The sequence below is a fragment of the Taudactylus pleione genome, unplaced genomic scaffold, assembly GCF_031769625.1.
Source record: "Taudactylus pleione unplaced genomic scaffold, aTauple2 ptg000579l, whole genome shotgun sequence".
Taxonomy (NCBI): domain Eukaryota; kingdom Metazoa; phylum Chordata; class Amphibia; order Anura; family Myobatrachidae; genus Taudactylus; species Taudactylus pleione.
In genome coordinates, this window is record NW_028284981.1 from 6,633,315 (window position 1) to 6,647,018 (window position 13,704).

The 13,704-nt window shown below is 42.9% G+C and overlaps 1 protein-coding gene across 1 annotated transcript in view; it reads left to right on the top strand.

The window, feature by feature from the left end:
- PTPA (protein phosphatase 2 phosphatase activator) overlaps window positions 1-13,704 on the top strand; it is a 63,235-nt gene that overhangs the window by 5,574 nt on the left and 43,957 nt on the right. Inside the window, exons 2-3 of the mRNA XM_088453521.1 lie at window positions 1,043-1,152; window positions 8,456-8,542. Coding sequence (XP_088309647.1) covers window positions 1,043-1,152; window positions 8,456-8,542 — 197 coding nt within the window. The remainder of the gene's footprint in view (window positions 1-1,042; window positions 1,153-8,455; window positions 8,543-13,704) is intronic.

Genomic DNA, 13,704 nt, shown 5'->3' on the forward strand with positions numbered 1-13,704 from the left:
CATCATCGACTCCAACGTTCCGGTGATTTTTAAAACAGCAGGGGGGTCCTGGGGTCAGCGGCCGGCCGGGAGGCTTCCCTACTTTTCGGGGGGGTTTCAGGAGCGCAACCTGATTTTCGGGAGGCTCCCAGCCGAATCGAGAGAGTAGGTAAGTATGGATTAAAGTAATAATTACAATTTTACAACCAAAAAAGAGGAGAGTTATAGAGGTTACCAGTGAATGAACGCACAATGCAACAGACAAGTGCAGAAAATTAATGATTTGATTTACAGAAATAAAACATAGACTATAGATCTAATCTAAGATTGTGTGCACTAAAATGTAAGATTACTGTATTAAACCTGAAAATGTTCATTACACACACACACACACCAAATCTAATGATAAAATAATCATATACAATTGTAATATTCAAAGTGTTAATTTTATTTAATAGAAGAAAATGCATAGGACAATCCACATAAGGGACGATAAAAGCTCCTCTGTCTGAATTTACACCAACTCCCTTGTATCTGAAAAACAGAATGGGCAAGGGCGCCACCTAGTGCAAACATTTGTGCCAACACCAGCAGTGCAAAATTAGCTTGAAGTGAACCTGTATCATAAATGAAAAGATTTAGGGCTTACCTGATATCTTGAACAATTTCACAAGTAGTCCCAGCAAATGGAGAATCTGTTTTTTTAATTATGACTCCATAATATATATACAGTATATATATATAAAAAAAAAATGGAAATATCAAAAACTCATAGTGTAATCTTGTTCACACAATGGTACCTTTAAAAACATATGATAATGCTCGCAAAATTTGTATGAATAATAAAGCTTATTTGAAGTCAGCGAACCAGTATCTTATTCAACGCGTTTCGTATCACATCACTTAGACTTCCTCAGGCGTACATATAAAATCTGTCATCAGAAAGAGCTGTTTATTTCTGTGACTCCCGGGTAAGACCAGGCTCTGCTTTCAGATTTGCTGATTATATCTGAATCTCGTTCTTTGCAATAACCATTTGCTCCATTCCTCTCTTCTGTACCAGGCTCCCATAATGGGTACGAGGTTCCTCCATCTCTGGTCGGACATAGCTTCATTGTCCCAAAGAAGGAGATCAACACTGTCCCTGACATGGCCAAGTGGAAGCATTCTCAGGTATAGAACATTTAGCCGTCTTTCACCCCGCTGTCTGTTTTTTAAAAATAACTGTTAACCCATTATTATGTTATAACAGCCATTTATTTGTCTTTGTTGGCTGGGTATTGCCGGCGGCACTATTGATAGTGCCATTTATGGTGATGTACAGAAGTGAAATTATTCGTACAACCTGTGGATCTTTTAAAACGTGTCAGCCAGTAATGAATACACCTGTGCTCCAGCAAGGAGATGTGGAAAACATGCACTGCTAGGCTCCCCTGAGGACTGGAAACACTGGCTTCTCCTGTGCTAAGTGTCAGAAACGGCGTAGGTACGGTGTGCCCAAAACTCGCAACCAGCCCCAAAGACCTACTTTATGCGGATTTCCGCTTGCACCAGATGGGTGCGAGAATCAAACCGCTCTAACTGCAGCCTCGGGGCTGGTTGTCCAAAACAATGAAATAGCTTCCGGTTCATTAGACAGAAGCTACAAAAAAATTGAAGTGCCGCCAATTGAAATTTACTGATTCCTCAGAGATAAGTGTAGAACATGGAAATCTATGATAGATTTGATTTAGTAAAGTGATGATGGAAATCTCTGGAGTTTAGACTCACTGGTTTTAGACAACCGTGACTAATCCAAGCCCAGCAAGATGGGAAGAGAGGAAACGTTTATTTCTCTACAAACATAGGAGTGAGTGGGTACATTTGTTTCAGACTGGATTCCACAGGTGCACTAATCAGTCCTTTGAAGCTCTACAAGTGCCAGCATGCCCAAGCAGTTACTGGCTACCAGGGCTTGCTGGGATCCCTGCGTCGTCATTGTGAGGTTGATATAGCGAGTGTCCAGACTTAAGAGGCCACAAATGCAAGTTATCTTATACTTGCACTTTATTTTACTGTGCATGCTCAGTAATATAAAGAGGATTGTTGCAGCTTGCACTTGAACTTACACCCAAACTTTAAAAGATTACACTGGCATTTATTTAGGTGGAGTGGGGGAAAACTATTTTTGCAGGCCCAATTTCCCTAGAATTCCACCCCGTGCAGACCACGCTGGGTCTGGCTGACCTTATGACAGAGGAACCCCAGTTTGTGGTTCTCTCCCTATTATAGGGGCTGATTCCGCATAGGATGGAATTGCAAAGCTGCACACATGTGTAGCAGGAGTTGTCCCATACCCCCTGCTGCATTTGCGATCCCAGCATTGCGACCGTCGCAGGCTGGGATAACCATCACGACCACGGTGGATGGCGGCTGGCCAGCTTGCGAGGCCAGGAAACTGCGTCCGTGGGTGCAGATCCTGGCTTTGCCACTCCCGGGAAACGGGCGACACGCCCCCATTTCCGGGAACGCCGGCCGTCCCCGCACTGCCCCGTAAATGCCTCTGATACGAGATTGGACTATAGTACTGATGCTGGTCGCTGCTTTTAGGGGGAAGAAGCATGCTTTTCTTACTTTCTTTCTCAGATTTGTACAAATGATCATTAGTATCACATTGTGAGTGTGGACCTCCTGACCGCATATCTTCTAGACATAGGAGGCAACAAAACCAAGTCATCTTAGATTTGCACTTTGTTTTACTGAGCATGCTCAGTAAAATAAAGAGGATTGTTGCGGCTTGCGCTTTGACTTACACCCAACTCTAAACGAGTGACGAAAGAAGAGGCACAGTTCAATAGGGAATAGCAGCAACTAAACTAGGAAAAGCAGTAATCAAAGAGGAAAAAATAATGTAGGAGATTAGCAACATAAAGATCAGCACCCACATATATATATATATTTATGTATGTACACAATCTGCTGCCACTTTATTATGTACCTGCTAGTTAATGCAAGTATCTAATAGGCCAATTGCATGGCAACAACTCAGTGAATAAAAACATGCAGATGTGGTCAAGAGATTCAGTTGTTGTTCTGAGCAAATGCCAGAATGGGGGATAACTGTGATTTATGTGACTTTAACTGCAAAATGACTGTTGATGCCAGATCGGGTGCTTTTAGTATCTCAGAAACTGATGATCTACTGGGATTTTCACACACAACAGTCTCAAGTTTACAGAGAATGGTGCGCAAACTAAATAACAGCCAGTAAGCAGCAGCTCTATGGTTGAAAAACACCATGTTAATAAGAGATCAGGGGAGAATAACCAGACTGGTTCAAGCTGACAGAAATAGTGTCTCAAATAACCAAGAGACACAACGGTGGCATGCAGAAGAGCACTTGGAACCTTGAAGTGGATGGGCTACAGTAACAGCAGTAGACTACGCCGGGGTTCTCTCCTGTCAGCTAAGAACAGGAATCTGAGCCTGCACTGGGCAAAGGGTCACCCAAACTGGACATTTAAAGTTCGAAAACATCAATTGATCTGATGAATCTCAATTTCTCCTGCGACATGCAGGTGGTAGGGCCACAATCTGATGGCATAATATGTATTCATGGATCCATCCTGCATTGTGTCAACAGTTGAGGCTTCTAAGGCTACTTCCAACAGGTTAGTGTCCCTTGCTACCAAACGGGATGTAGTTAAGAGAGCCGCCTGTCTCAATGCCGACGCTGGAATCCCGACGAGGGGGTTAAGATAGGCGTCAAAATACCGAACAAAGGTAAGCCGGGCCGTCCTTCGTGTTGGCCGTGGGTATGGGGGTGTTAGGTTTAGTAAGTTAGCGGGGTTAGCGTTCGGTTTTGGGGGGGGACATTAGGGATAGGAACCTCTAAGGGGGAGGGTTAGGGTCAGGCACGACTGGGGGGGGGGGTATGTTAGGGTTAGGCACTATGGGGGGAGGGTTATGTTTAGGCACGAAAGGGGTAAACTTAGGTTTAGGCACTAATGGGGAGGGTTAGGGTTAGGCTACAAGAAGGGAGGGTTATAGGAGAAGGGGGTAGGGTAAGTATACTTATCTGACCCCTGTCGGGATACCAACCATCGGGATGCCGCTGTCAGTATTCTAACAGGAGGCATCCCATCAGCCGGCATTAATACCCATTCCCTACCAAACATATGTTATCTCAGGCTGGTTCCACAAACCGCACAATGAGCTCCGTGTACTGCAATGGTCTTCTCAGTCACTACATCTCAGTCCAGTAAGAGCACATTGGGACATGGTGGATCTATAGAGATTGTAGAATCTGTGCCACAAATAATTTGGGCTGTTCTGGGTCCAAAGGGGGATCCTACCCAATATTAGGAAGGAGTACCTAATATATACAGACCTATAAGAACAGCATGCTTACAGAAAGGAACAGGGCTGGAAGCTTTTATCTGCGAGTGATTTACTTTGAACTGTATTATATTTTATGGGTACTGTCTATAAGACTGTATATGTGTTGTGTACTGTTTGTGTTGTGTGTTGTTATGACAACAGATAAGGTCTCCTATATCTGCACTGTGGTTATGGGTTATCTGTACCTAGCACAGGTGTGTAGAGTACAGCGACTCCCGAGTGTGGTGCAGTAACTGGTAGAAAGGACTGGCGTTGGCATAAATGGCACAAGGAGATGTGTGATAGGGTGTGATGAGTCATGGAGCCCATTTCTACGTTCATGTGACGGCTGGGTCAGGGAATAGGGGAAATCCAACATGTTGGACAATCTCTATTCCCCAATTCCAACGCGGAAATGGTCAGAATGTTCGAGTTGGTGATTTGTAACCATGCATATTTCCCCCCGATCTGCCGATGTATCGCCCATCATCGATGTTCAGGGATCAGCGTTTTTGGTCACCGATCATCGGATTAGCGTGGGCAGGAGGAATTGGGCCGCAGATGTTTATCCTGCATTAATGTCTTTATTTCAGGAGAGTATAACAAATAGAGAGAATAAATAACAGAGTAATTAGATGACATATTACACTTCTATGTCTCAGGCAAATAGAAACAAATGGGAAAAGTTCTGAGATTCTCCAACATGGTTTTTCTATATAAGGTTATGAGAAGTCAGCCGTTCCATAACTATATTTACACACAGAACTTTTATATTAACAATAATCCAACCAAAGTGTGTATATTTGTTGTGACCACACTCACACTAAGGGGTAGATTTACTAAAGCTTCTAAAACAGACTAGTGGTGGTGTTACCCATAGCAACCAATCAGAGGCTGCATGTCCTTTTCCAGAATGCAATAGAGAAATGATAGCTACAATTAATTGGTTGCTATGGGAACACCAACACTTGTCCGTTTTAGAAGCTTTAGTAAATCTACCCCTAAGAATGTAATCCATCGCCAAGGATGTTATGAGAAAGGGCTCTTTGGGGCCCGAAACGTTCCTATCATGCTGTATGCCTCAGTACACACATTGGTGTTTCTTTCTACAATCAGAGTGCCGCACTCAACCTTTATACAGATGTGTCCGCATACATCTCGCCTCCATGCGCTACAAGTCGCGTTAAACATAATGCGCGAGCGCCGTGCAACTTTGTAGCGCGGGGCGTCTATTTGTGATACTTTTTATTTTCAAATGTGTCTTATTCACAACGTGATGCAAATAGGAAGCACAAGCAGCTTCTGCTGATTAAAATGATACGCGGCATGCCTATATTCTGTGTGTGACCGTGGGTGCATCTGCATGCGAAATGCTGTGTGTCAGTGGCTGGGACACTGTGACGTAGCATTTTGCATGCAGATACACCCGCAGTCGTACACAGTAGATTGGATTTGCCCTGTTGGTGATAACTTTTGAAAGTTTGAGGTTCTGATTCTGGGTTGGACACACTGACGATGTCGGACGCAGTTGACCAATTTTTTTTTTTTTCTTCTTCTACACATGCTTATCAGTCACACTGCGTCCAGAGTCTGTGCGCAGACTCATGCTGGGTACACACGGAACGATCCGTACCACCGACGATCTTTCAAAGATATCTTTCAGTGAAGTCATCCTGCCACATCTCTGAGCAGGCAAAGTTGACGATATCGTCCAGATTGGCCTGCATAGATATCGTTATCGTTCATGAGGGAACGCGCATCGTTGGTCATTCACTGCATAAAAATTAACGATATGTCGTTGAACGTTATCGTTCATAGATATCGTACCGTGTGTACGCACCTTCACGGAGGCGGTCAGTCTTATGCACGTGTATGGGCGTGTTACTAAAAGTGGACGCAAACTCAGACGCTGACATTGGAGGCCATATTCTGACGGAGAATCTGCATTTAACGTGGGGCTGGTGCAAGTTTCGATGGCACGACCAATGGTTGCATCTAAAGACGCTCCTAGCGATATTTCAGCAGCTAAAGATGCTCAAAGTGGGCGCCTCAGTCCTCGCACAAACATCCGCGCGGCTATATACCAGGGAGGGGATTATAGCGGCGTTTACACAAGGTGCAGACATGGACGCCGCTGTGTGCAGAATGTCAGAATCGGGCCCTTAGTCTTCTCTGAGGGTACGGAATAAAAAATGACTGATATTTTTGTAACCAGTGCAAAAAGTTTCAAAATAGGCTCCGCACAGGGGTGAGGGAAGCCTCAGCAGGGAAGGGGTTAAATCTATTTGACAGTTTTTTTTTTTTTTTTTTTCAAACTGTCTGTAAGCATCCGTGGTGTAATATGCTGCATACAGCAGGAGGAAGAGTTTGGCATGATACACGTCGCCCCCTAAAGCCTACAATAAATATTACACTCACTGCTCTTCCTTAATCCGCACCATGCAATATATTTAATTACTCTGGGGAACAATTTGTTCTCATCCAAGCCCACCAGCACCTTCTCCGCCGGCGACGGCTGATGTAATCTCCATTGGTTACTGGCCATGTGTTTGCCAGCCAGAAACGCGCCAGGTATTTACATTGACGGGTGGCAATTACATGGTGGAGAATAATGGAGCACGATTAGGTAAATCTCCCGCTTGGAGTACAATATTTACAAGTATGTGTCAAAAATGTTGCTTTGTGGTTAAATGTATGTGTTTAATTACACAACTAGCAGCATCTAGTGCTGTAGATGTCGGGAATGAGTTGTTGATAAACATATTTCATGCATATTAGGGGGGGGGGGGGATAGATGAAATAGTTTGGGAACCCCTGGTATGGATGATTGCTGTAGCTGACTCTAGCCACCGCAGGTGCTCGCTAGACAGACACAAGCACGGAGCATGCACTTGAATTAAGTCACTTGGCGTTGAGCTCCTTGAGGTACATTTAGTGCTTTTATTGCCGTTTGTGATACATTTTTAAAGGAGCACATAAGAGTTCTCTGAATGTAAAATGTGCAGTTTATACAGCTTTGTAATGCTTAGTGTTACATTAGTGAAGTGTCTCATTGCGCATAGAATAAATGTAATATATTCTGGAAAGCTCGATGGTCCTGGTCTTTTAACTGCTGTAACAAAGTACTTTGCGTTGTTTTTTCTTCCTGCAGAAATATTTACAGCAATTTATTCCCCCCGTATATATTCACTTCTGTAAGCACAGCGGCTGCAAAGTGCATGTATTAAGCAACATCTGAGCGCCCAAGGATCTGGCTCCTGGTATTTAAGAGTCCCTATAGATCTAATGCTGCTGATTTGTATGTGATTGTAACTTATATTGTCATATTACAAGGCACTGAGGAGTACCAGGGTCATATAAAAGGCCATAAGGTCACACTACTCTTAAGGCTCAGACACACTAGACGATGTGTGTGATGAGCGATATTGGACCCGGCGGGGTGCCGACATCGGAGAGTGTATACACACTTGCCGATGTTGGCCACGACGAACAACGGCTTGGGGGGGCATGCAGCATTTGGTAGCATGGCATTGTTAACGATATCCCCAGATTGAGCTGCATGTTCAGCCGACTGGGGATATTGTTAACAACCCGCAGGAGCGTGCATCATTGGTCGTTCAGTGCATACACACTGGACAATATGCGCAATGTATCGTTGAACGATATCGTTATCGTCCATATCGTTCATAAATATCATCTAGTGTGTACGCGGCTTAAGGTATTTTATAATATTCTTATTATCTACAGTTGGCGACTCGTTATTCCACAAAATACCCAAGGGATGGATGAGATGGCTATTATTGTACAATAATGTAGATATTGTGATTTCTGATCAGCTTTAGACTATTAAGATCACTTATTGATATTGATAAACTACAAAATGGCCGACTCAGTGACATCACTCGTTTCTAGTAGACTGATTGGCTGCACACTTTAAAGTATTGATTCAGTCCCCAAAATGGCTGCCTCTTACTGTGTGTAGGCAAAGATGTCCCGCACAGAGTAGGCATTAGTAGTGGCTTGTTCCTCTGTGGCATTTATTCAGTGCTTCTGCATATCTTCCTTGGGGAATTAATAACGCGTCTCTGAGGTAACACAGCGTTTCTTCTTCTCACAGGCCTACGCTGATTACATGAGCTTCGTCCTCGCTTTAAATGAGGGAGTGAAGGGAAAGAAGTTGACGTGTGAATATCGGGTTTCAGAGGTAGGTACGGTGTTATTAAATGCACACACACACAACAAAATGGTTCCCATACAGTGCAATCCGGCTGTTCACACCACCACTGCATCTGTGGAGAATTTGGCTACACTTGTTCAGTATCAGACCTGGTTATTGAGGTGCCAGATATAGAACATTAGATTGGATAGAATTTAAGACCCCTATAGGCAGTTCTGATTGCCAGTGTAGTAGTAATGATCTGTGTACCTGAGTTGACTGTAGAAAGGGAATGGGGACTAGTCAATGTTGGTTAAGGTTCTGAGCAGTGTTTCTGGTCTAGGTAATGCCTCTAGGAACTGCTTTAGGTATATCTCTGATTTACTACACCCAGAGAGATCTTTTATATATAGGGATGAATTGTTCTGCATTGACATTAGGAAAACTGCATTTATTGTTACGCGCATACTGCTGTTCTACTTCCATACTGCGGAGTGCTGGGAAAATGAAATATTAGCTGTAGGACTCAACAGTGCCCCCCAGGGGCCAAATTATTATAGCAATGACCGATGAACAGCGAATCTCCCCAGTATGAGTGTACCTGGGTTTATTCAACATTAAGCCCCTGTTTTATAAGTATTTGATTCCCCAGTTTACTGTATACATGCACTGATAACTGAGGAGCAGGTTGAGAAGCCTTGAACGATAGCAGCTACCCCTGGATTTTAGAGCAATAGCCTTATCACACATGTACAATTTATTCATTTATTTATTAACAGTTTCTTATATAGCGCAACATATTCCATTGCGCTTCATAATTGGAAGCATTAATACTGGATAATAACTAGGGATGTGCAGGCTCAGATTAGTTCGGATTTTCCTGCCAAATTTGGATTTTTTTTCCCGCCAAAAATCGGGTCTCAGAAAGAGGCAAAGCGTCATCTTTCATGGACAAACATCATCATTCCTGGACGAAAGTCCATGAAAGATTATGTTTGTCCATGACAGGTGACGTTTTGCCTCTTTCTGAGACCCGATTTTTGGCGGGAAAAATCTGAACTTGGCGGGAAAATCCAAACTAACCCGAGCCTGCACATCCCTAGTAATAACAGACAGCCCTAGAGGTAGGAGGGCCTTGCTCGTGAGCTAACAATCTATAGGGAAATAGGCATTGATACACAAGGATAGGTGCTATATATTGCATTTTGGTCCAGCCAGAATGCAGAGTTTCTTGTTGTCCTGCATGATCCAGTCACACAGGAATGTTGGCAAAAGGTAGGGATGATGTGAAAGAAAGAAAATGGGCCAAATGTAATAGGGTGAGAGTTTAGAAAATGTGAGAGTGTAGCAGTAAACTCTCACATTGGTCGGGTTTTACCTTCATAATGGGAAAACATGTGAATGAGAGTATAAAACGTGAGCATTTTTTGAGTCTAAAAACATGCGAGTGTGCCTGTTCTCTTACTACTAAACTCTCACATTTTCTAAACTCTCACTCTATTACATTTGGCCCAAAGTGTGAGGTTATGTGTGTACTGTGAAAGGGGATGTAATATAGATGTAGATATAGAAGCTATGAAGGTTATGTGGGCGTTTCTGGAATCTGGTAAGCTCGTCTGAAGAGGTGAGATTGCAGGGAAAGCTTGAAGGTTTGGAGACTAGAGTAAAGTCTTATTGTGCGTGGGAGGGCATTCAAAAATCCTGTAACTGTGAATGGGAGCAAGTAATGCGTGGGGATGAGAGATGCAGATCTTGTGCTGAGCGGAGAGGTCGGGTTGGGAGATATTTTGAGATGAGTGAAGAGATGTATGTTGTTGTGGTTTGCTTAATAATCTTATGTGTAAGTGAAAGTATTTTGTATTGAATACGGTGTAAAACCGGTAACCAATGGAGGGACTGTTAAGGTGCCCACAGATTAGGCGTTCAGGTCACGATCCGATATTGTGTCCGATTTCTCCCCCTGCAGTCGTGGGCACGATTTGGTGTTAAAAACAATCCAAATTGACCCACGATCTATTGTGCATCCTATACTATTCCAGTGCATCGTGATAAGATTTTCAGATCTTGCCTGCAGCAGGCAAGATCTTAAGATGTGATGTACGACCAGCGGGTACGCGCATCGGCATCGTAATCGTGAGTAGAGACTCACGATTAGGACATATTTTACACAATCTGTCGTCCCGATGCGTTGGAATCAGGCTGATCGTGTAAAATATTGCCTAGTGGGTGGGCACCTTTAGAGAGGAGCAGCAGACGATGAACGTTAAGCGAGGAAGATCAGCCCCGCAGCTGCATTCATAATGGATTGTAGTGGCGATTGCCAGATTTTGAGAAGACCAGTAAGGAGACTATTGCAATAGTCAATGCAGGAAATAATGAGTGCATGGATTAGAGTTTTTGCAGTGTCTTGGGTGAGATATAGTCGAATTTTGGATATGTTTTTTAGATGTATGTAACATGATTTTGAAACAGATTGAATGTGGGGAACAAACGACAGTTCAGAGTCAAGGATGACACCTAGGCAGCGAGCTTGTGGGGCAGGGTGGATTGTCGAGTTATCAGCAGTGATAGAGAGATCAGGTTGGTAACTGGTATTGGCTGCTGGAAATATCATTCTGTTCAATGTACATGTACAATGGATACAGAGCCACTGAATCGAGTTCAGTGCAGTATTATTATAATCTAATCCTCTAAATCTAATCCTCTAAACATTGTGGCAATAATCAGAGTGTCGGATTGTGGGAGATGGCAGAGTTTACAGTCAAAATGCCAATGAAACGCAACAATGGTATAATGAATAACATACTGTATGCCCAACAATTCTCAAACACAGTGATTATAATAGAAGTAACATAGGGAACAGTTTGTGGGGTTGCTCTCTGTGTGCCTCTGTTTTTAAAGCATGTGTTCATATTCTGTAACATGGGCTTTGAATATTACTGACATCCAAGCCTGTGTTATAGCATGTTCACACATTGACAATTGATACAAATGAACAATAAAATATAAATATGTATTCCCTATTGGGGGCTAGATAGGAGTGTTAACAAACAAGGGACACATAATGACAGATTTACTGAAGTTTGCATAAAGGAAAATGAAGGTTTTGCTTATAGCAGCCAATGGGATTTTAGCTTTCATTTTCTGTAATGTATTAAACAAATATCTAATGTCTGATTGGTTGCTATGGGGATTACCTTTTCTTTTTAGAAGCTTCAGTAAATCTAGCCCAAAGGCACACATTTACATATGTTTTTTTATAATGGCCCCCACACTTAGACCACATCATTTTAAAAGACTTTGGTACTCTAATGACTTATCTTGAAAACAATTATAATAGAACTTTTGTTTGCACCAAACATTTTGCCTGTGAAACACAGAAAGCATTCTGTACCATCCAATGTACTTTGGCCACATGGGGGCACTATTCCATTGGAGTCTATGGAAGATACTTCATGTGATCTGTATTGAGCAGCTCCTGTAATAAATACAACATGATAAATATGGTTCTTTGCTCTGAATTTCTTGCTTATACAGTTATCGATGAATTGCTTTAACCCTTTCTATAAATAAACTGCATTTGGATGACATTTTTCAATGATCATGGCATAAATCTGCATAGGTTACTTTTTAGTTTTGTGGGACTATCCAGGTAACTCTTCACGGCTGAAACCTCTAGGCCGGGGATGGGGAACCTCAGGCCCCGTATAAGGCCCCAGGAATCATTTGGTCTGGCCCTCAGAGCTTTTTTCTGCTGGCCTCATCTGGCTAGCAGGGTGCCTAGAATGGCACCCTGCAGCCAGAATCTATGCAGCAGTGCCACCTGGAGCGTCCGTAAGACTCTTCAGATGGTCACACCGCTGCCCTTACTGCTCCCCGGAACATCCTCAGAATGCTCCGGGCATTGCTGTAACCACTGGCGATTTTTGCCCCGCACCCGTGTGATGTCACACGGAGGGGGCGTGACCTGCACCGGGCCCGCGAATAATGTTATAAATATTAAAATGGCCCTCGGCAGAGGAAAGGTTCCCCACCCCTGCTCTAGGCAGATTACACCGCAGGATTATATTCATTGTAAACACTCAGACTGATCTGCTGCTAATGTAACATCTGACATCTGCAGTAAGATAGGAGGAATGGTTTCTTATGTTTTCATTCCTATCATAGGGGCCTGATTAGAGTTGTACACACCGCGCATGCGTCAAGGTACATTACCATAGTCACTCGCAGAGACTATTTATTTGCAGTATGATTGACAGAGCGTGTTTGTGGAAGGTAACGGGCAGTGGCGGCAAGGAACGCAGGCATGTTGCGACCATTTTGGAGGGCATGTCACACCCTGCGTCTGCGATCCCGTACGCAAGAATTATGTACTCTAATTGTAACACTGTGCTAAATGTTTTAGAACGTGGCAAGAACTATCTCTCATAGGTTAAACACAAGCTACCGGTACAGTGGGTTGTGTTGGTAAACGCTTATGGAAAATTTGTTAAAAACCCATTACTAAAATCTGACTGAGGTATGGATCACATGGTTTTTATGCAATTTCCAAGTGCATATGTACGAAGAAGCCCTTCAATTTGCAGATTGGCCCTTTCAGCTACTAAAACCGTTTTGCAGGTAGCAACAGTGCCACCTAGTGGATTTGAGAAAGTTCTGTAAGATGTAAAATAAATGTATATGAATTTAGAGCCAAGATTATAATATCATTGATATGGAATTGTCCTTTATACGTACCTGATGCTTACACAAAGTGCAGACAGACTGAATCAGTAATCATGAAAAAATCCAACCTATTGACTTGTGGCATCACTGAAGCGTTTCCTCATTAATTCCAGTGATATCATTTTATTTATAATGAATGGACAGGCTGCATGCTCATCCGTATTGTATCTGTCAACAAAGGGGTAGGTTTATCAAAACGTCTATAGGAACCAATCCGATTCATGCTGTCATTAGAAGATGCTGTACTAGATAGAAGATCTCTGGTATCTTATTGGTTGATCAGAACAAAACCTCACTTTACTTTTTTAGATGTGTCGATAAATCTACCCCAAAATGTCACCTAGTGGTACTTTGTGGCCAAACTAACTTTAGTTTTTTCTTACAATGTGCTACTAATTATATTACTTTATCGTTTTGTCTTCCTGCTGTGCTGCACAAAGCCAGCCCCCAAATCCAAGTTTGGGTAACACAAATAAATAACTTCC